The sequence below is a fragment of the Lycorma delicatula genome, chromosome 6 (assembly GCF_047948215.1).
Source record: "Lycorma delicatula isolate Av1 chromosome 6, ASM4794821v1, whole genome shotgun sequence".
In the NCBI taxonomy this organism is placed as follows: Eukaryota; Metazoa; Arthropoda; class Insecta; order Hemiptera; family Fulgoridae; genus Lycorma; species Lycorma delicatula.
This window is the reverse complement of record NC_134460.1, coordinates 55206877-55229025: the sequence shown is the minus strand read 5'-3', so window position 1 is coordinate 55229025 and position 22149 is coordinate 55206877. Positions and strand designations below refer to the sequence as shown.

The 22149-nt window shown below is 27.9% G+C and overlaps 1 protein-coding gene across 11 annotated transcripts in view; it reads right to left on the bottom strand.

The window, feature by feature from the left end:
* The window catches only part of Pcmt (Protein-L-isoaspartate (D-aspartate) O-methyltransferase), a 74828-nt gene extending 52772 nt beyond the window's left edge, over positions 1-22056 (bottom strand). For 3 of the 11 annotated variants that reach the window (XR_012756903.1, XR_012756904.1, XM_075369921.1), the window contains exons 1-3: positions 21651-21954; positions 9190-9333; positions 4089-4225 (exon numbers count right to left, since the gene is read on the bottom strand). Coding sequence is in view for 3 of the 11 variants with exons in the window: in XM_075369921.1 (XP_075226036.1) it covers positions 4089-4225; positions 9190-9333; positions 21651-21684 (315 nt within the window). In the remaining 8 variants the exon portion in view is untranslated. The other 8 variants (XR_012756906.1, XR_012756907.1, XM_075369922.1 and 5 more) reach the window with 6 other exon arrangements.
* Between the last annotated feature and the right edge of the window lie 93 nt (positions 22057-22149).

Genomic DNA, 22149 nt, shown 5'->3' with positions numbered 1-22149 from the left:
ACATCAATGAAAACTTTTCTGTAGAAATTATACATACACTGTAGAATTTCAAATACATATACCAATAGTTGAATTTTTATTTACTAACATCAGCTTATTAGTTTATGTGACACCCTCCCTATTTGTTAGCTCTTTTGATCTAAAATGTGTCAATCAGCTTCTTATTGTCAACAGTCAGAATGTTGTTCAACAGATATATTGTAGATGAAACAAAATAAATCCTATTCAGAAAAAATGTACAATACTGGTTTTGGTATAAGTTTGATTAGTTCTTATTTCTGATCTTAGTGGAATTGGTCTGAAAATTAAAAATAGAATACATTGACTATAACCAAAATCTACCTCAACAGTTTTAAATCAATTTATTTATCTATGGATTGTAAAGCAGTTTACAGTATTTAAATGTAAGTTTTCCCCCAAGCTAACAAAATGTTTTTTACAAGATTTATTTCCATTATGTTTAATTATAAAAAATGGGATTTTTTCCTTATGAAATCCATGTTGATAGGATTTTTTTTTTAATTTTACAGTAATTTTTTTACTGTAAAATTTATTCTCAAAATAATAATATAAGGAATAAAAACAGATACATCAAATTCAATGGCAGTAATGTCATTGCATTAATGCTTTTCATTAATCCCTATCTCTTATAACAAGCAGGATTCAATAGAATTACATTTCAATTATAACAAATAATCCACTAATATGTTCTCTTTATACTTTTTTCTATTTTTACTTTTCTTTGTTTTATTCATATTAAATATGTACAAAGTAATACAATAGATTAATAAGTAAAGCAAAGAAAAAAAAATATATATATATATATATTTTTTTTAAACAATTCTTAATAATCATACTCCTCTGTACCAATACAAATTGATTTATAAATTTATAAATCAACCCCAGCACAGAATAACCAAAATAGAATGACCCACCCTACCTCACCAAACAAACAGAAGTGCCTTCGTGAACCTGATTCCCACCATCAGGTGTATACATTTATATAAATAAATAAATATATATACCTATAGTTTTACAAAAAATATCATTTATTTGCAATCCATGATAACATACTACTTATTCACTTACAATCTTATGTTAAAAATATTTTTAAACCAATTAAATTTTATTAAGAAATCTTTTAATTAAATTTAACTTTGGTACTGGCGTGGATTCCTGGCCATTGTGGCATCCTCAGGAACAAATAGGCTGGTGAGGCTGCCAAGAGAACTGCAATAAATGGCATCAGAGTACAATCGACATCTGAGAGAGACTTCATGAGATCAGTCCATGTAAAACTGCGAGCTCAGTGGAATAGGTTCTGGCTGCTGAGTCCTCCCACAGCATTACATAAAATCCGGGAGAATGTGCTTGAAAAACCTCTTTCCCTGAGCAACAGAAGAGATCAAGTCATCTTAACTCGGCTAAGGATTGGACACACCAGGCTTAACTACGCCCATCTACTTGGTTGTCCTCAGAAGGTCTGTGAGGCTTGCAAGATCAAATGGTTTGTGCACCATCTGCTCTTTGATTGCCCAATCTTTGGAACCATCCAACAAAACTTAGACCTGGGTTTGGATATGAAACTTCTATTTAACCAGAACGAAGGTATAAAACATCTGTTGTGGTTCCTCTCCTACAGTGGAATGAGGAATACGATTTAGTGATTTTCGTCTGATTTATGCATTTTACTTTGTATTTATTGTTGTTACTTGTCTATGTTTATTCTTTATTGTTCCTGTTTCTTTACTGTTTATGATTTTTGTTGTTTTATATAATACTACATGATAGTGTTACTTTAGTTGCTAATGACTATAATTGTTGATGCGACTGTAAATAAAAACATTAAAAAAAAAAAATTTAACTTGTCATACTTTAAAAATTTATATAAAAAATGTTTACTTTTATTTAAATTATTATTTTTTTTTTAATTATAATCAAAACAAGAGATAAAAAACATAAAAATATTTTAAAAAATTGTTTAAAATTATAAAAATTAATCAACTGAAATCAAAATTAAGTTAAATTAAAATGTAAAAATATAATTTTTTTTGTCTTTAGTCATTTGACTGGTTTGATCCAAGATTCCCTATCTAGTGCTAGTCGTTTAATTTCGGTATACCCCCTACATCCCTAACAATTTGTTTTACATATTCCAAATGCTGCACAATTTTTTCCTTCAACCTGTCCCTCCAATAAAAGCGACTACTCCAGAATGCCGTAATATGTGGCCTCTATAGGTGTGTCTCTTCTTTTAACTATATTTTTCCAAATGCTTCTTTCTACATCGATTTGCCGCAACACCTCTTCATTTTTCTCTTTATCCACCCATTTTAATTTTTATTGATTTTTAACATTCTTCTATAGCACCACATTTCAAAAGCTTCTAATCTTTTCTTCTCAGGTACTCCAATCATCCAAGTTTCACTTCTATAAAAAATATAATTAAAACAAAGATAAAAATTAAATAATTAAAAATTAAAACTTTTAAAATAAAAACAAAAACTTAAGCAATGCAAAATCATGTGCCAGCCAATTCACTGAATTTACTCTACTAACCATATTGAAAGATCAATTACTCACCACTATCATCAAAACAGATAATGGTAATCTACTGCAGCCTTCATAATACTGTCATCCTCGTATACTGTCTGAAGGTATATCATATTAAATTTATTCTTATTATTTATTATTCTTATTCAATTTTTATATAAGTTTTTAAAATATGACAAGTTAAATTTAATTTAAAGATTTTTAATAAAATTTAATTTGTTTAAAAATTTTTTAAAAATAAAATTATAAATGAATAAGTGGTATGTTATCATGGATTGCAACTATATGTTTTTTTTTGTAATATATATATATATATATATATTTATATAAATGTATGCAGCAGCTGATGTGAATCAAGTTCGCACTTCTGTTTCTGTAGTGAAATAAGGTAAGTCATCCTATTTCAATTATTCTATACTTTGGAGGTCAATCTATAAAATATAAATTAATATATATATATATTTAAAAAATACTTAAATTATATACACAAAAAAGTACATCATTTTTTTATTTATTAAAAAACAATTTGCTCCAGAAGTTTGATTTACATTGCAATTTATACATTGCAATTTACATTTATATACATTGCAATTTTTTATTCATAGATTATTATGAGAAGTTTTTAATTTTTTTAATGTAAACTATAAGACACATAACATTTTTATAATATTAATTTAAATTTTGGATATGAAAAAACCTGCGTACTATACAAAGTGTAGTACTTTATTAAAATAGCCATTGCTTACAAATTTAATCTTACAGTGAAAGTCATGTTTATTAAAGAATATATTGCACCCTTTTTCCCCTTTAATCAGTCTAAATCAAAAACAAGGAAAGAACTCAATATTTTTTTTAACATGAAGTTTATAAAAAAAAAAACCTAATTTTGAAAGATGTGTTGAAAGCAATTTTAATTTAACTTTGTTATAAACATTATAATGATACAACTAGAGGAAAAAGTAGTCTCAAAACTAATTTCAATAAAAGTATACAGGAAAGGGTTAAACCACAATGAGTAAATCACAGCATTTTGTTGGCATTTAATTGGAGCTAATGAGCACAGCTGCTTGTAACTTAAATTTGAAAATAATGAAAACAAATAGAAATGAAAAAAATGTAAGTTTTAAAATAAAATCCTGTGAAAATATTTTCAAGCCAATATTTAAACAACAGGCTAAAGGAGAAAACACTATAAAGAAATGCGAGAACCTCAATAGAGAATAAGGGAAAATAATAATAGTTAAAGAATGGAAAACTGAATGGGTGGGCAATGTTACAAGAAAAGATAATAAAATGAATCTATTTTGAGAGATGAGGAAATCAATATAAGGGCTCAGTAGGATTAGTGAACTAACAGAAGTGATAGTGTGAGATAGATAGGAAGTGTATGTGTGATTAAATGCAAGCTTTCATGTATTTCTGTGGAAGTATGACTAAGTAAATAAAAAAATGTCAAAAGGTAAATTGTAAAAAGTATTAGTATTAATTTAAAGATGATCAATAATTTTTAAAATAGACTCAAAATTTATACCAACCATATGAGGAGCACTGATAGTTACACCATACCCAATTCCTTGAGGGGCATCCATATACGCATTACGTTCGACATATTTCCCTCTATCAACTTTTAACATTACCTCTTCAACAGTATCACTTTTAACAATTCTATTTGCTAAAATCAAAATTAAACAAAGTAAATATTAGGAAACTTCAATTTTAAATATTTTATCCAGTATTGATGTGAAACAAATGTTTCCTATTTTCCTAAAATTGGCAGTAATAAATTAAAAGACTGAAAAAAAAATACTGCAAAAATTATTTTTGCAAATAAAATCATTCATAAAAATTATTAGCAATATGTCTTCAGTGAGATCAGCAGATATACAAATACAACACCTTTGAGACTAAAACAATTGGCATGCATATTTTTTTTTTGCATACACAGCTATTATATACACATATTATTAGTTTCCATACATAGCTATTATATATTATTAATATTATGATGCATTATTTTTATTTCACGCTGTTATCAAAGTTATTTTATTTCTAATTAACTGCTAGTTATCACAATAATTTTGTTCATTTGTTTAGTTTATTTAGCTGTCATGTTTTCGTCATTCAGTTTCCTTCCATTGTAACAAGAAGTAACAGTAATGAATTTGTGACAGGTACCAAATACTGAAGAGGCAGCGGTACAGTTGTTACAGCAACATGGAGCAGTGTTACATTCCCAAAAATGCAGAAGGATCACAACATGAAATTATATTTCAGTGATGGTGTGAAGTGGAAATGTAACAAAAGAACTTGTAATAAAACTAAGCTATTTCATGTTGAGAATTGGTTGGAGGGTATTAGGCTTCTGATAGTTACAATTATATGATTTATTTATGGTATCAATGTAGTAGGCAATATACCACTGTTGTTAGTTAATTCATAGATGGCACCATTGAAACACTATAGGTAAATAAGAAAATAAATAAAATTATAAATACAATCTACCCAAACTTAACCCCTATGCTTGCTAACCTTGACTGGTGAGCAAAGGTTTTATTTTTTATTTTTTCTTATTTCAGCGTTTCAGTGGTGCCATTTATTTCAGTGGTGCCATCTAAGAAATAACTAACTACAGTAGTAGATCGCCTATTACATTAATACTTCATTTATTGTGGATGTGAGGAACTGACCTCAGCATACTTCTGCAATCAACAATTGAACATAAGTCAACGCAATGCAGTCAACTGGAATATGTACGTAAGAGAAATAATTGCTTTTATTGTATATCAATTTCCGATAGTCAAAATAGGTGGTAATAGTGCAATTGTGATTGATTAGTTCTGTTTGTACAATGCAAAAATGATGCGAGCACGGTTCTTCCACAACAGTGGTTTTTGGGGGAAATTTGCAAAGAACTAAACCAAATGTTCATTATCAAAGTTCATGATCATTTAGCAAAAATGCTGCAGGGAATTATTAAAGAAAAAGTTGAAATGGAACAATCTTCATATCAGACTGATGGCATAATCTGGCTGAATTCATGTTCACCAAAAAGTTTTAAAAAATTAACTGTTTAAGGAATACTGAAAGTAATAAATATCACTTTCTGAAATTTCTTTAAACTTTTTTTTTTTTTTAAATTACTTAAATTGCTTTTGAAACATTAAGGTATTAGATAAATAAAAAATACAAAAGAAAATTATGTAAAATTATATGTGTGCATCAATTAAAATAATAAAATAATTTAGATAAACAATTAAGATAAGCCAACCAAACAATTACGATATTATTATTCATTTTAATGTGCAGAACCAAAATTGTTGCATATAATTTGTTTTTAAGCCAAATGCTGATTTACATCATCAACAAATTATATGCTGACAATGTTTTTGTTCACAATACATTTCATCGATTGAATTCAATCTCGGCATGATTTTTCTCAATGATGTAGATCCTAGTTCAATATTGTTACCTAACAGTAACAATGATAATATAAATCAAAGAAATCATACATCAAATGTCAGAATATGTAAACATTTTTCATAATTCAATCTCCGAATACAACTCAAAAGTACACAATATTCACCAAGCGCACGTTACATAAAGATCTGAATTACTTAAAAATATACATTTTTGTGATACTGAACTGGCCAATTTATAAATAAAATATTTTTAGTAACATACTCCACCTGCTTTTTTACATTTTCAGCTGCTTCAATATACATCTTTAATGACTAGTGCTCCTTTTCTCACTCTAGCATCACCTGAGGTTAATGCTGCCATATTTTGTAGCAAGGTAAATATGATTTAGATTGACTGAAGAGTAATTAAATTTGAAATAAATAAAAATAATACAACATAATAAATGAACAATTCAAATCCCACAACTGACCACATGCTAAATACATATATGTCTAATTAAAAGTAGCCAATGGTAATATCATTGATATCAGGACGAGAACAACAGAACCAGTCACTGAAGAATGTAGCAAAAATAAATGAGGTTAGAAGTAAGTTTGTTACTGAAAACATTTTATTAATAAAATTGGTTCATTTTGTTGATTTTAAAAATCTTAGTTTAAATAGTTTAATAGTTTAATCATAGTTAAATATATTCTCATCAACACTTCATCATGAACAAAACAAGACTATTAGTATACTACAGAAGGCAAAGGACTATGTTGACTAAGTATTTTGAGTTGTATAAAAAAAGAAGTGATACAGATGTATCACTATTTTACAAATAGAGTATGAAACACTACAATACTTAAATATATATTGTGAACGTAAAAATAAAATGATGAAACAAATAACTAGATAATACAAATGTATTAGATAAATGTCAGATTACAATAGAATGGATGAAAAATGAAAGTATGAAGTAAAAGTTTTTCCAATATGGATAGAGTTAAACAAAAAAAAAAACACACAGAATAACTTTGTACATATGTGTAATCTAATAACACTACTAATCAACACAAAATTTGTATCTAACATGTTACACAACTTTTCTCATAGTAATTTGGGTGCTGATTTCAAATATGCTATTGAAATTGTGTTGCCATGTAAAGGTTTTATGTAAATCATAAATCTGTAAAGATTTTTTATAATAACATCATTTTGATCAACTACTGATTACAATTAAGAATAGTTCCTGTATTTTTACTTTTAAATTACAAGCATACATGCTTAATAAAGAGTAAATAAATATATATACTGTATCATGAGAAGTAGACACATAAAAACATGTCTATGATGACATCATGCAAACATGTTGCATGAAATTAATCATCTGTTAATAATCTGCCTACTTCAGAGCTTAAAATTCTATTCAGTCTAGCTTCACTTGTCTGTACAGAGTGTAGTGTTTCACATAGTGATTAGTATTTCATTTTATTATACAGAGGTGATTTTTCTTGTTTTTATACAACATGGATTTTGCAAAAATTCATGGATATTCAAATCAATACTTGTTATTAACGTTCAGACAATTTTTGTTATGTCTTTGGTAAATATATGCCCAAAAGAAAGATTATTTCTGATTGATAAAAACAACTTATATTATTTTTCATTTAGGAATCAAGATAAAATCTGGGTGCCTCATGTTATTTGCATATTGTGCTCAGTAACTCTAACTGAATGGTTGGAGGGGGAACAACAGAGCCATGACATTTGCTGTACTGATGATTTGAGGTGAAATATTTGTCTTTTATATGACAAATATATTTGGATTTTCATTCAAAAATAGAAAGTTCATAAAATATACAAACGTATCCTCAGCTCTAAAGCAGGAACCACACCTACACATGAGTTACCTGTATCTGTATCACCATCTAATCCGACATTGCTAGAAGAACAATCTGAAAATGAAGCAGATGATGTAGAGGATGTTGAAGAACTTCTTTCTGTATCTGATGAGAAATCTCCACATTTAATTCAAAAATGGGAACATGGGAAAACTTAATGATTTAGTTCGTAATTTAAAGTTATCAAAGTAGCAAGCTGAATTTCTGAAGTCTAGACTGCAACATGCAATCTTTTAGTGAAAAAAAACGAAGTTACTATGTTTAGAACATGAAATGAAACGCTTTCAAATTATTTTACTATGAAAAATTCAATGTGCATTTATACCAATGTTGATGGTCTGATGAAAGAACTTGTAAGTCAGCGTATTCCTGAAGAATGGCGTCTTTTTATTGACACCTCTAAAGTTAGCATGAAAGCAGTTTAATTGCATAATCGTAACAAATAGTCATCCATTCCTTTAGCTCATGCAGTCAACATGAAAGAAACATATGAAACTATGGCATCAATATTAGAAGCAATAAAATACAAAGAGCTTATGTGGCAAGTTTGCACTGATCTGAAAGTTATTGCATTACTTCTTGGTTTACAAGGTGGGTTTACAAAGCATTATTAGTTTTCTTTGCCTTTGGAATAGCCGTGATACAAAAATCATTATCAAGTAAAATACTGGCCATTGCAGCAGAACTATGAGGCCAGTGAAAACAATGTAAAGCATTTATCATTAATCGAGAGTGGTAAAATCATACCGCCACTTCTTCACGTGAAACTCTGACTCATGAAAAATTTTGTAACGGCACTAGACAAAGACGGACCACAATTTAATCATTTAAAAATAGGTTTTCCTAAATTGAGTACTTTTACTTTGGGCATTTTTGTAATAACGTAACATTTAAATAAACCAACAGTTGCAAAGATATTATCAATTAAAAGGTTTACATGGCTGCAATTTTGAACTGGATTGAGAAATCAGGTTTATATTTATACAAGTAAACCTGTAGGTATCTTATCAGTAGAGGAAATTTCAGCTCAGTACAATTAAACAATCCTGAGAAATAAACTATGTTAAAAATTAAAAATACAAAATAGCAAATAACCAATAAACTAAGGCATTTCCAAGCATATACTGGTGTAAACTTTTTTCTTTATTTCAATGTGGGAATTCTTGAATTCTTGAAACAGTTTTTATAAACACCTGTATATATTTAAATTTTATAAAATATAAATCTATAAATATAAGTTCTTTTGGAACCAGTTATAAAATAAAAATGTAACTGCATCAATAAGAGACAGATGCTTCTAAATAATTTAAGAAGCATTATGAAACAAACAAACCTTTAAGATTTCGTACTAGATCAAAATTTGTTTTCCCATGTGATCTCCAAGCCATAACCGACGTGTTGAGAATAGCAAATAATAGAACAGACCCTACAGCTAGGAGAAACAAGATGGTCTGTTTCTGAGTTGATGTACAATCGTCTGAAAAAAATAACACAAATTAAAATTCTATTTATTAACTTAACTAGCAATTGATCAATAGAAAAAAAATATTTGAATTAGTTTTGAATAAGTTGAATTTTCAGCTATTATTATGAATATATGTTGTGGTTTATATTCATTATTATTCATTCATTATATTCATAATTATTTAATGAATATATTTTATGGAAAACTTTCGTGATCAACTAACACATATATATTGCTGTAAGGTAATTATATTCTTTATTAGACCATAAATCCATAAACTGTAATTCACTGGATATTGTGTACATTATCATCAAAAAAGAATAAAATGTTATTAGATGGAAAATAACTACATAAGTACAGCAAAAAAAAAAGCAAAATCTTAGCTGCATCCAAAGTTCAATTGTGAACAAGCCCTAACTGAACCTCTTATGCAGTAAATGCAGTTAACGTTTTGTGTAGTTATTGTTTGCTTTTACTGCTACAGTTTTCTTTCTTTTATGCATTTATACTTTTTGAAATATTTTCCCTTTTTGAAATATTTGCGTGAAAATAATTTTTAATTTTTTTCATTAATATTAAACTTCTTGGAAATAAAACAAGTGGAACTGGATGCACAACACAGATAAAACAGGATGAAGAGGGTGTATAATACAGAAACAGAAACACTAGATATATAATTGAAATAACCAAGACCTCAGGAAGAAACTCAGCAAAAAACATTTCATAAGACATACTTCAAAGATCACCTGAAACAGAAATACAGAAAACACTTTTTTGTTTGTCAGACCTATAACCAAATAGTTATCAGAGAAACTTGTAACAACTCATAAATTTCTACAAAATATAGCAAAACTATTCTCAAGAATAACATCCTATGCATACAAGTAACAGTGAAATGTGAACTATTTTTTATTGCCCAACTTTCAGGGCATAATAGCATGTTGTAACAAGTCTGTATGCCAGGCCCACAGAATGTTCAGCTGATATTCGACCCTACTAGCATTAGTTTCACTCTGTTCATCATAGGAATTAGTAACACTCTTAACAAGACAGTGAACAACATTCCTCTCACACAAAAAGTAATTCTACCTGATACTCCTCATACCTCAGATACTTTAAAAGTATCCCAGCCATAATGAAAGTGATAACAGAAAGTATAAAATAACAAATTAATGTAACTTGTTCTTTGTCATTTAAATCTGTTCATAACTTAAATTTTCATTCCTAACCACAGCATTTATTCAATGTCTTATGAGCTTGAAGCTTAAACATTGATCACTGTAATAAAAACAATCATTTTTAAAATATGTTTTACTCCTTTGCGCTGCCAAGGTTAATGCTTAAGATTTAAAATCCGAAATTTAAATCACTGTCAGCCTCTTATAATCTCTTATACTTTCTCTCCCCAACATGAAAAAATTTTTAATCATAAACATGAAGTCATTCATTTAACAAACTGGCCATAACTAAAATATGTCATACTGAATCACATATTTCATAATTTTAGAAACTTAAAATAAAACAGTATTAAATGTAATTCTAAATAAAATTACATCCTTTTTCATATGTGTGCATAAATACTGGCACATTGGTAAACGTGAGCGCATGCGCACATGCCTGCCCACGCACAAACAAGCATTAAAAACAGTCTCCATTAAACCTTCACAAGTCTTCATTACACTATAAAAAAGCATACATCATGAAACAAAATCTAATTACTTTACATAAAAACTGACAGACTGAATGGGCAAAAAAAATTCTTATTTTACACACCTTTATTAACATAATTATTTAAACTGACCTTATTTTTTGTGATATTCTGTTATTTAGTTGAGTACATTATGTATCAAACCCATTTTTGGTCTGAAAATTAACCTCTTTATCAACTTCTATTATACAGGGAGACAAAATTATGTAGTCCAACTGTGGATAGTGATTGTTTCTGCAAATATAAAGGAAAAAATTACCATGTATTGTGACACCTAAATGACCAAAGTATAGTGCAATAATGCAAGTTCAGGTGCTTTAAAAGGGAACTAACAGGAAATTAATGATCAACACAGAAATGTTCTCCGATATGACAAAAATTATTTTTTTATTTAAAGTAAATATATTTTTTTAGCACTTAACATATATATATATATATATCTGACTGAATTATTTCTGAAAATAACAGAAAATTATTTACACATTTTTACTAATAACTTAGGTACTTGGTAGGCATATCTCTACTAACTTTGGTATCATAAAGTCAGATTTAAATAAATATGTAATTTTATTCACAAAAAAATGCTTACGATTTAATAAACTTATGCTTACAATTTAATAAAATTATTTGATAAAATTACTTTTATATTTATATTAATGATTTTAAAAAATTTTCATGACCAATATATTAGTTTAAATCATAATGAAAGAATTTTAAAACTGAACCAAATTTCTTTCTTTCTATTTCAACCATCTTTTAAACGGGAATTTAAAAAAAAGGAAAATGAAGCATTTTCAGGCATTATAGATACTTTATTTTTTCAATTACTTCCAAGAGTTTGACAATATAATTTGAAACATTCTGTATAATAATGTACTTAAAAAATGTAAGGAATGATTTTCATAGTGATTTATGATTTTTCAGAGGAGGGCATTTATAACAGTAGTTATTCAGTATAAAGAGCTCAAAATTTATTTATTTAGTAATTGATTCTGACACACACTTTCTACATCCAATCTCACCTACAAACAAGTGAAAGTCTGCATATGTATTAAAATAAATTTTACCTAAAGCAGCTAAGAAAGTTCTACAGCTCTGATGTTTGTTAAATTTAATGATCCCATCATTTTAAATGCTATTCTATTTGGGTGAAGTAAAGACAATTCTGAATTTTTATATTTGAACATTCAATAATGAATAGTGAAAGTAGTTTGTAACATTAATAGCCTAAAATAACACACTGCTGCAATACTCATCTGTTTCACTGACATCCTAAATGAGAAATATACTTCTTTCCTGTTTCAAAACAACTGTGAGCATATAAAAAAATATAAGCAGATACAGATGTATACATATGTACACAAGTTTATTGTATATTCCATCAAACATTGTACACAATCATTGTATAAATTCTTGTCGAATTTACAAATTTATCATGCAAAAATTTTCAATATAATTTATAATTTCAGAAATAAGTATGTTAATATTCAAATTTTTAAACAGAAAAATGTTAAAAATTCATCAATTCCTTCTAAAAAAATTCAATGAATGATTTCTTTCAAAAGAATAATGTAATCCCTAACGACAAACTGGGGAAGAAATACAATAAAAATCACACATTCACAATTTTGTGATATCTTCTCATTACATGGAACACTGAAACAGATATAGCCCTTTAAATCTTTGAGCACATTCAAGCTTTATTAAAATATTAATTATATTTAATTTCTGCAATTGAAAAAACATATTAAATATCTTTTTTTTAAAAAAAAAAACCTTAAATGTAAAAAAACAAAGTAATTTTTGAGTCCAATTGTAAAAATACTTAATGCAACGAAACTACCCAAAATTTGTTCAATTACTCTGATCTGTAATCAAATATATTATGAATCTGAGAATAAAAAAAATAATTTACTTAAAATCATGCAATTTCTGAAGAAAATATCCATATATTCTATCCTTTTCATTAACCACACTACAGATCAATTCCATCAAATTGCAGCCACACTACAATAAAAAATACAATATCATATTTATTAGAACAACCAACTTTTTTTTTTTTTAGCAGGAAAATAGGTATAAATAAAAATAAAAGAATAAGTTTACTAGTTATGATTTATGATTAGAGTACTTGATGAACTGGCTTTTATATGTGTAAGTAGAATATGATATCTCTGACTTCCACCCACTAACAATAATAAAATGATACCTAAATTTTTATCAGAACTTGAAAAACAAACTACTACCCACTTTATCAAAAAAGAAATAGCATACTTTCAGACTGTTAGACCACATTACCAATTTAAATCCATTTCAAGCATAAGATATTTTCCTTGACATGAACATTTTTTTACCTTATGGTTTATATAGTCATTGGGCTGAAGATATTTTTACACAGATTTGAATACTAGATCGTGGATACCGGTGTTCTTTGGTGGTTGGGTTTCAATTAACCACACATCTCAGGAATGGTCGAACTGAGAATGTACAAGACTACACTTCATTTACACTCATACATATCATCCTCATTCATCCTCTGAAGAATTATCTAAACGGTAGTTACCGGAGGCTAAACAGGAAAAAGAAAGAAAGTCATTGGGCTGAAGTGTTGTTATTATAGTCAAGGAAAAGATTCTCTAATCAACATAAAATCATCAAACTGAAATTTACAACTTCCTTATCCATAAAAGAAATGATCTAAACCACCAACTTTTAAAGCTGGTTTAATGTCACCTGGGTACTTACGTATTAACGCCACCGCAGCTACAGCTTTATTTAAAAACAAAGTAGTCAATCGGATTTCGGTGGAAAATGGGCTGATACAGAGTTTAACATAAATTCAAAACAGTTTCTTTATTAATTTTAATAAATGGTTATTCATTTTATGTAATTTAACCAAACTTAACTTACGCTCGCTTCGCTCGCTAACCTTGACTAATTAACAGGAGTGTGATTATTTAAATAATAAATAATTGCAATAACTACTGAATTTATTAAATAAATACTCAAAAAATTACAGTGTTAATTAGTCAAGGTTAGCGAGCAAAGCGAGCGTAGGTTAAGTTTGGTTAAATTATATTTATAAAATAAATAAATATAAATAACAATTTATTATAATTAATAAAGAGACTGTTCATTTTCCACCGAAATCCGATTGACTACTTTGTTTTTAAATAAAGCTGTAGCTGCGGTGGTATTAATACGCAAATGCCGTCACCTGATAAAAAAAAAATTATTTGGATAAGACAAGCCTAAGAAGAAAAAACTTCATTATTAGTTCAGAAGGATAACCCGTAGTGAAGTTCAGGATATATTATATTATTACTGCATATATGGTACACTACTACACCATACTTCCTTACTCTCAGAAAAAATTTCAGTCTAAAGTTAACAATATAAAATAAGTTAAAATGCCACAAAGGATGTTTTAAATGAAAAAAGAATGTTTTTAACAAACCCAATTTAAATGAATGTAGCTTAATGCATGCTATTTTAAAACAACTAAACATGTTGTGTTCAAGAGAGTTTACTAGAAGATATGAGATCAGGAATAAATAAAAATCAGAAATGAATAAATGAGGAATATAATAATAAAAATGAGGAAATTATAAAAACATGCTCAGAAAAAATGTTACTTATTAAATTATTAAAGGAGGGGGATCCAAGTCTTTTTTACAGCCAATTGATGTTTATGCAAATTAGTCAGCCAACAGATGTTTATGCAAAAGCAGCATACAAAACTGTCACGTCAACCTATTAATTTGGATCAAATTCCTAAAAATAAACCAAATCTTGCCTATGTCTTTTTATAAACAAGCTTATGACAGTAACAAAAGTAACATTTTTTTTCTATTATAAACCCTGAAATTTCCTTAAATAAACAAATTTTCAACAATAAGCCATTACAGAAGATTTGTTTAAAAAATTTTACATGTGGTAAATTTACTTTTCATTAGAGTTTACTGAATTTAAGCAGTGAATTCATTCACTTTTTAAAAAAAGAATTTCATCTAATTACCTACATACACACATATGAAAATCAGATATTCAAAAGAGGTCACAAAGACTCCTCTTATCTCCGGATTTGAAGTATTTTAATTGCCAAAAAGGGGAAATGAAACTTCTTTTATGTTTGCACTATTTTATTCATAGTAAGACTAAAAAATTATTGTAAGAAATATAGGAACACAATAAACAATATAATAAAAAAAAAGCAATAATTGATTATTTTAATAATAATTTCCAACTAAATAAAAACAATATTAAGAAAGCGTGGGAATGTATTAATGAAATATTAGATATGAAAAACGAAATTACACAACTGAAAATTGAATCTAATAAATTAAATAAATACCTTACAAATGTAGGAGAAAATTTTGCAAATTATACCTAAAAAACACAAATAACTTAAATTTGCCTCCATTTTAGATTACATTTGCCCACTCTCTGTTAATAGTCTGTTTCTTAACCCAACAAATATTACTGAAATATTAAATGTGATAAAAAATAACTCATCACCTAGAATCGATAGCTTTAATAATGTTTCTTGTTTAAAAGAAATAAGTAACTACATAATAAAACCACTTGAACACATAGCAAATAGATATTTTATTGAAAAATATTTCCCTACTAAATTTAAAATAGCCAAAATAATCGTATTACATAAATCAGGAGATAAAAACAACCTGACAAATTACAGATCTATAAGTCTGTTACTGTAACTTTTCCAAAATAATTGAAAAATATTAAAAAAACAAATAATAGAGTTTCTTGATAAAAATAATTTTATTCATAAAAATCAGTACAGTTTTCAATCTGGAAAATCAACAAAAGATGCGGTTTTACATTTAACTAGAATAATTAACAACAATTTTAATAAAAATAATAAGACTGTAGCAATATTCCTCGCATTTGACACAATTACTCAGAAAATTTTAATACATAAACTAAATAACTGCAGTATATGAGGGCCAGTAAAAGAACTATTTGAAAACTACCTTAAGGATAGAACTCAAATTCTAACTTTAAATAATGTCAGCGATCACAGAAAATCCTGAAACTTTGGATTATCACAACGTACGATTCTCTCACCAATACTTTTTCTAATATATGTCATTGATCTTTTAAAACTGAACTTTCATAACGATACCATAGTAACTTTCATTGATGACACAGCTTTTGTTATTTTGGGCAAGACATGGGATGTTTTGTTATTTCAGGATGCTACCCTTGGATTACTTATCGTAAAAATCTTGGTATGAAAGCCATATTCTTACGCTCAACCAAAGTAAAAGGAAATATATGTCATTCTTGCCTACTGAAACTGGCAAACCCCATTGTGAATTTTAACTAAAACTACAAAATACATGTTCAGTAAATAATAGTGAACCGTTGTCAGTCAATAGAAGTCAATAAAATATCTTTGAATAATATTGGACGGTCATATGAAGCGGAATATCCATGTACAGTATTTAACATTAAGACTGAAATACCTTATTCGTACTTTTTACAAAATCAAAGATCTTGAAATAATAAGAATTATATATTTCGCATATCCTCATTCACTTTTTCAATATGGAATCGTGATAAGGGAAGGAAAATAAGATGCCCGCCCATCTTAATAAAATATTTATGCTCCAGAAACATTTAATTGGAGCAGCTTTCAGACCAAGGTTATAATCCTGGTACACGCTTATTTGAAGAATTTAAGGTACCTACTTTGAGACAAATATATGTCAAGAGAGTAATACACTAAACAAACAAATATATATAAATGATTTTGAATTTAAAAATACACTGTAAAATACTCGTTCAGTAGGAACAAATACTTACACCACATTCTTTATAAAATTAACTTTTGCAAACGTCAATTTTCGTATTATTGCAGTATATTTTCCAAAAAGTACCCGATCATTTTTACGTCAAAATAATAAATAGTAATCTAATCAAAGAAATAGATGAATGGGTGAAACACAATATATACTTTAAATTACCAAATTGAAAGAAAAAAATAATCCACACTAATAACAATAAATTTAACATATTATTATAATGAATAGCATACAACAAAATAAGTTAATAGCATTAAAAAATCTATACATATACATATAAACTGTGAATATTTAAGTGAATGCTATGGCACTATAAATTCATAACAATATTCATTATCTTATCTTATGAATATTTCTAGTTGTCTATGTTATAACGTTGTGATATGTTATCTTGTAATGTACTTTTTATTTATTTTTTTTTTATTTCTCCATTATAGAACTTTTTTTTTTTTTGACTTTTTAGATTATGAATTTATTGTATTTTACTTTATTTGATTTCAATGTAAATTTAAATAATTTTAGATTCTATGTATTTTTTCTTTTAAGTATATTTCATTTAACTTAATTTTTCAATTTAAATTTGTTTTTTTTTTTTTTTTTTATTTATCACGTTACTAAAATCAATGCAGTTTAGTTTAGTTACATATTGAATTTTTAATTAGTTCTTTTATTAATCATCCTGTTATAATGATACGAACTCACAGTTAGTGCTCAAGATTTCTTTTGCTAACTGTATCAAGGACAAATATGTTCAATTTTTGTCTTTTGACTGTTTGATGCAGCTCTCCAAGATTCCCTATCTAGTGCTAGTCGTTTCATTTCAGTATACCCTCTACATCCTACATCCCTAACAATTTGTTTTACATATTCCAAACGTGGCCTGCCTACACAATTTTTCCCTTCTACCTGTCCTTCCAATATTAAAGCGACTTTTGTCATCATATGTCATTAAAAACTTTTATGATACTAATACCTTGTTGTGAGAGTATTTGATAAGTTTGTAGTAAGAGATGGCACTCATGGTCTATTGCGGAGGTTATTCATAGTTTCCTGTATTTCTGCTGAGAACATACACAAAGTTTTTATCATATACATTCATAATTCTATTGTTGGTAGCAAATTGAGTCAATCAATCACATCCGTTTGTAAAAAATATATGAAAGAGAATTTTCTGTGGTAAAACTTTACTTTTTGAAAGTCAAAACAATACAGGAACTAAGCAAAGTTGAATAGATATTACAGTAACTAAGCATCTTTGATGAGAACCAGTTTACAAGTGATCTAGTAATTTTTTGAGTGATCATATGAACTCAAACAATATGAACATTCTGATGGAATAGTGAGGTTACAACTGAGAGACTATTGAAAAAATTCATATGTTGATGAAGGATGTAAGACTAAAAGTGCATGAGATTGTTAAGATAATAGGTATCTCAAATGAATGGATGTATCACACTTTTTTAAAATTTCACATATATGTGAAAACTGTCAATTTTCTGAATACTGTCTGGACCAAAGTCTACATCAATTGTGATCAAAAGCATGAAGATTTCTAAGCTCAGTTTGGAGGTGTCTCACCATAATTAGGAGGAATTTTTGCAGTTTCATAACAGTTGATGAAACTTGGGTACATCACTCCCCAACTGAAAACAAATAACAGTCAAAACAGGGGATTGCAATCCGATAATTTGCTCCAAATTACATGAAAACTGTACAGACAGCAGGAAAAATGATGGCCATTCTCTTTTGGGAGTCTTGAAGCATAATCTGAAGGAAAGAAAGGTTAAACAATAACTGGAAAATATGATACATCTTGCCAGAAAGTAAATGAGGAAATAGGATATCATATTTGATGAAAAGAAAGCTCTTTCTCACAAAGACACAAGCTCACCTCTTCTGCAACTGTAGCGCCAAAATTGTTCAAATTACGTTATAAAATTTGTCCAATCCTACCCACATGATTAATCACTTGCACTGTCAGTTCTACACAAATTTCTCCCTTTTGAGATACATGCCAATTGGATTGAAGAAGAAAAATGGGGATAAGTAGATTGCTGGAATCTTTAGTCATTACTATCAATAACCAAAAGGTTCAATTCCAAATCTTATCTTCAAGTAATTTGTCTAATATAAAAGATTCATTCAATGAATGAATTACAAAAAAAGAAAACACATAACTACAGAATAAACACAAAAAGAGAATTTAAGGCAAAATGAAGCATAGCAAACTGTAAAAACTCAATCTAGCAAACTATAACACAGAAGTGTTAAGTTAGTGTTTAGTGTTAAACCCAGAAAATTACACTACCAGCATGGAGTAAACATAACCTCCCTCAGCTTAAAGAGATTACAACGATAGATTATATTTTACTGCATCTATGAAAGTTTAACAGTTTCCTCAAGTTTTATACAATGGACTGCAATCTAAGTTAATTATAAAGAAGTAAAAGTGCAAAATAAAAATCTATGACAGCATCACAGACAGCAATCATACCAATCTCATAGCAGAACATAAGATTTCAGTGACACTAACCAGAGCTCAGATTAAAGGAAAAGTATTGTGTTTACTAATCTAAATAAACAAGTAAAGCATTGACCAGGATTCGAACACAAGAACTCCATATGAAAGAAAGCTAAAAGAACATCTGCAGAGATCTTAAAGTGTATATGAGAATATCAAAACAGAGATATAAAGAAAAGACAGTCTCTATCATGATGCAGTTAAAAAAGTTATCACCTATTTCATAACATTTTCTTCTCCATAAAAAATCTACTCGGGATGTGGTCAGTAATATTTACTAGAATTTCACTATTGGAAATACTAGAGAATTTACAAATTATTAATGAAATAAAGATAACTAGAGGTTTTACACATTAGACAAGTATAAATAAGACCTTTGTCTTTAACATTTATTAGTAAAGAATAAAAATACTCTATGTACTTATTGCTTAACATCATAGTTTTTCTACATAATAATAAGGAGAAGTTAACATATTTTATTTTTTTTAAATATAGGTTACACAATTTATACTTATGGATGCCAGATAATGATCTAACAACCCATTTTTGTATCTTAAAAGCTAACTAACTTTTTGAGAGAACCCCAGGAGATAACTAACTTTATACAAGAATAAATGTAGGCAAAATAAATAGTTAATAATAATAATAATAATAATAATAATAATAAGCTTGGCATTTTATTAAGGTGCTTCAGAGCAAAACAATATGGCTGATTTTGTTACAACAAAATCAATATAATCATAACACAAGAGCAATCAATTTGATCATAACGCAAGAACTTGTCACAATAATACACCCAAAAATGTTTGTTTTATGGGCAACAGAAATACCATTATCATTAATGGAACTTCCATCCATGCAATCAGTAATGTTATATCTACCTGAGAAGCACAATGGATGGTTTTAGAATCACATCATCTTAGCTGGTTTAATAACAAGATTTTGGCACTACTAAAAAAATGTCATTTCTCATATTTTGAACTTATCCTGCTTTATGCTAAGTTTCAGTGATAATTCTTCAACTTATTTTGTGAAAATTTTCAGGAAGTAGTCTCATACAAAACCTCTAACAAAAAAAAAACCACTTGAAAGAGAGTTTTTATTTTTTCCTAAAGCATGCTTCCAAAGAAGAGTTTGTTGTTTTTAAAATTTGGATTTTCAATTAACCTTTTGAGCAATTTTCTTAACCATTACCAAAATATACTAAAGTAATAGTCTAATATATGTTATACTGAACAATATAGTTGTATGAATTTGATATCTTTAGAAACAATGAAATTATTTAGCTTTCTGCTAACCTCAAAAAATAGTGGCAGGCACAACTATGTAAAACAGCCACTCAAAAAAATATACATATTAAAAATAAAGTAATCCCTGCTTTCAATTTTTTAAATGTGGCAAGGTTCTGTAACAAAAGATAAAAAAATAAATTAACTTTGCCAGTAACTACCTTTGGGTGACCTGAAACAGACTAACCCTCACTGTTATAATCCTATAATGGTAAAAATGCAGTCATTTCATAAGCTAGTTTAAAAAGTGCTAGCCTTTAGGATAATACAGATTATAAATATAATAAAAAAACAGTACAATTAATTTTATTTTAATTTTAGTTGAGCACTAAATAATCAATAATCTTCCATTATTCTAACCTCTAGTTAAGCACTAATATCAATATGTAAAATGCAAATCACTTGCTAAATGCCTGTAGATATGCTTTCAGATCCTTTCAAAACTATACCATAATTAAATCCTCAGTGGTAGCACCTGCTTATAACATTCAAACCTCATTTCATTCTAGTGATCTTGTAGTATAACTTTCCAAACAAATCATAAACATGAAGCTCCAAACTGACACCACTGATAAAATTATGATGAACAGAAAAAGGGAAGAGAAGATCAATTCATATAAAGGCTGATTACATTTAGCTAGTAGAAATCAAACTATGGTTTTACAATTATCTTCACAATGCACTTCCTGCGCATATTTTGGGCAAAGAGCCATGTGTATTTTTTCTATTTTTATTGGCATAACCTAAGCAAGTGCTATAAATTTGGGGACTGTTACCACGTTTTTATAACTCAACACAACTTTGTTTCATAAAAATTGTTACTAAATAAAATTAAAATATATTCATAGTAACTAGTACTAGGAAAGGTTCATGATGTAATGAGCTACTTAATTCAATACACGCCCACCGGCAAGATAAAATATTCAATTTTATTCTTTCAATGCGAATTAATTTATTAACAGGATGGAAAATGTACTTACATTTAACTCTAAAAAAATTGAAGTAGCTAGACATAGGAATTACAACGTTCTTAATACAAAGAAACAAGTTTTAATAAATCATAAATAGCACAAATCGATGGTTTGGAAGTAAAAGTACAATTCACAATTGTACAGTACGTAATGCATACGTTTAATTTACCAGTTTTAACAATGAAGAGAATCGATGAACTAAATAAGGTTCTAGTCACCAAACTACGTAATAGTATATAAATCAAATGTACAAAGTGAATATACACAAGCAATCTGCAAATTAAAAACACATTACTACTAAACATAGATTTGCAAATTCTTACTTTTTAAAATTAGTACATATTACGAAAACCAAACGAACCTCACCGTTCGCGATAATCACCTAGAACAAAAATATCATATACCTTTGGAAAATGTTGTACAGAATCCAAAAAAAAATGTTCAAAAGCACGATAAATTTTAGACTGTGTTTTTTTCAAAGACATTAAACCATTTTGTAATGTCCCAC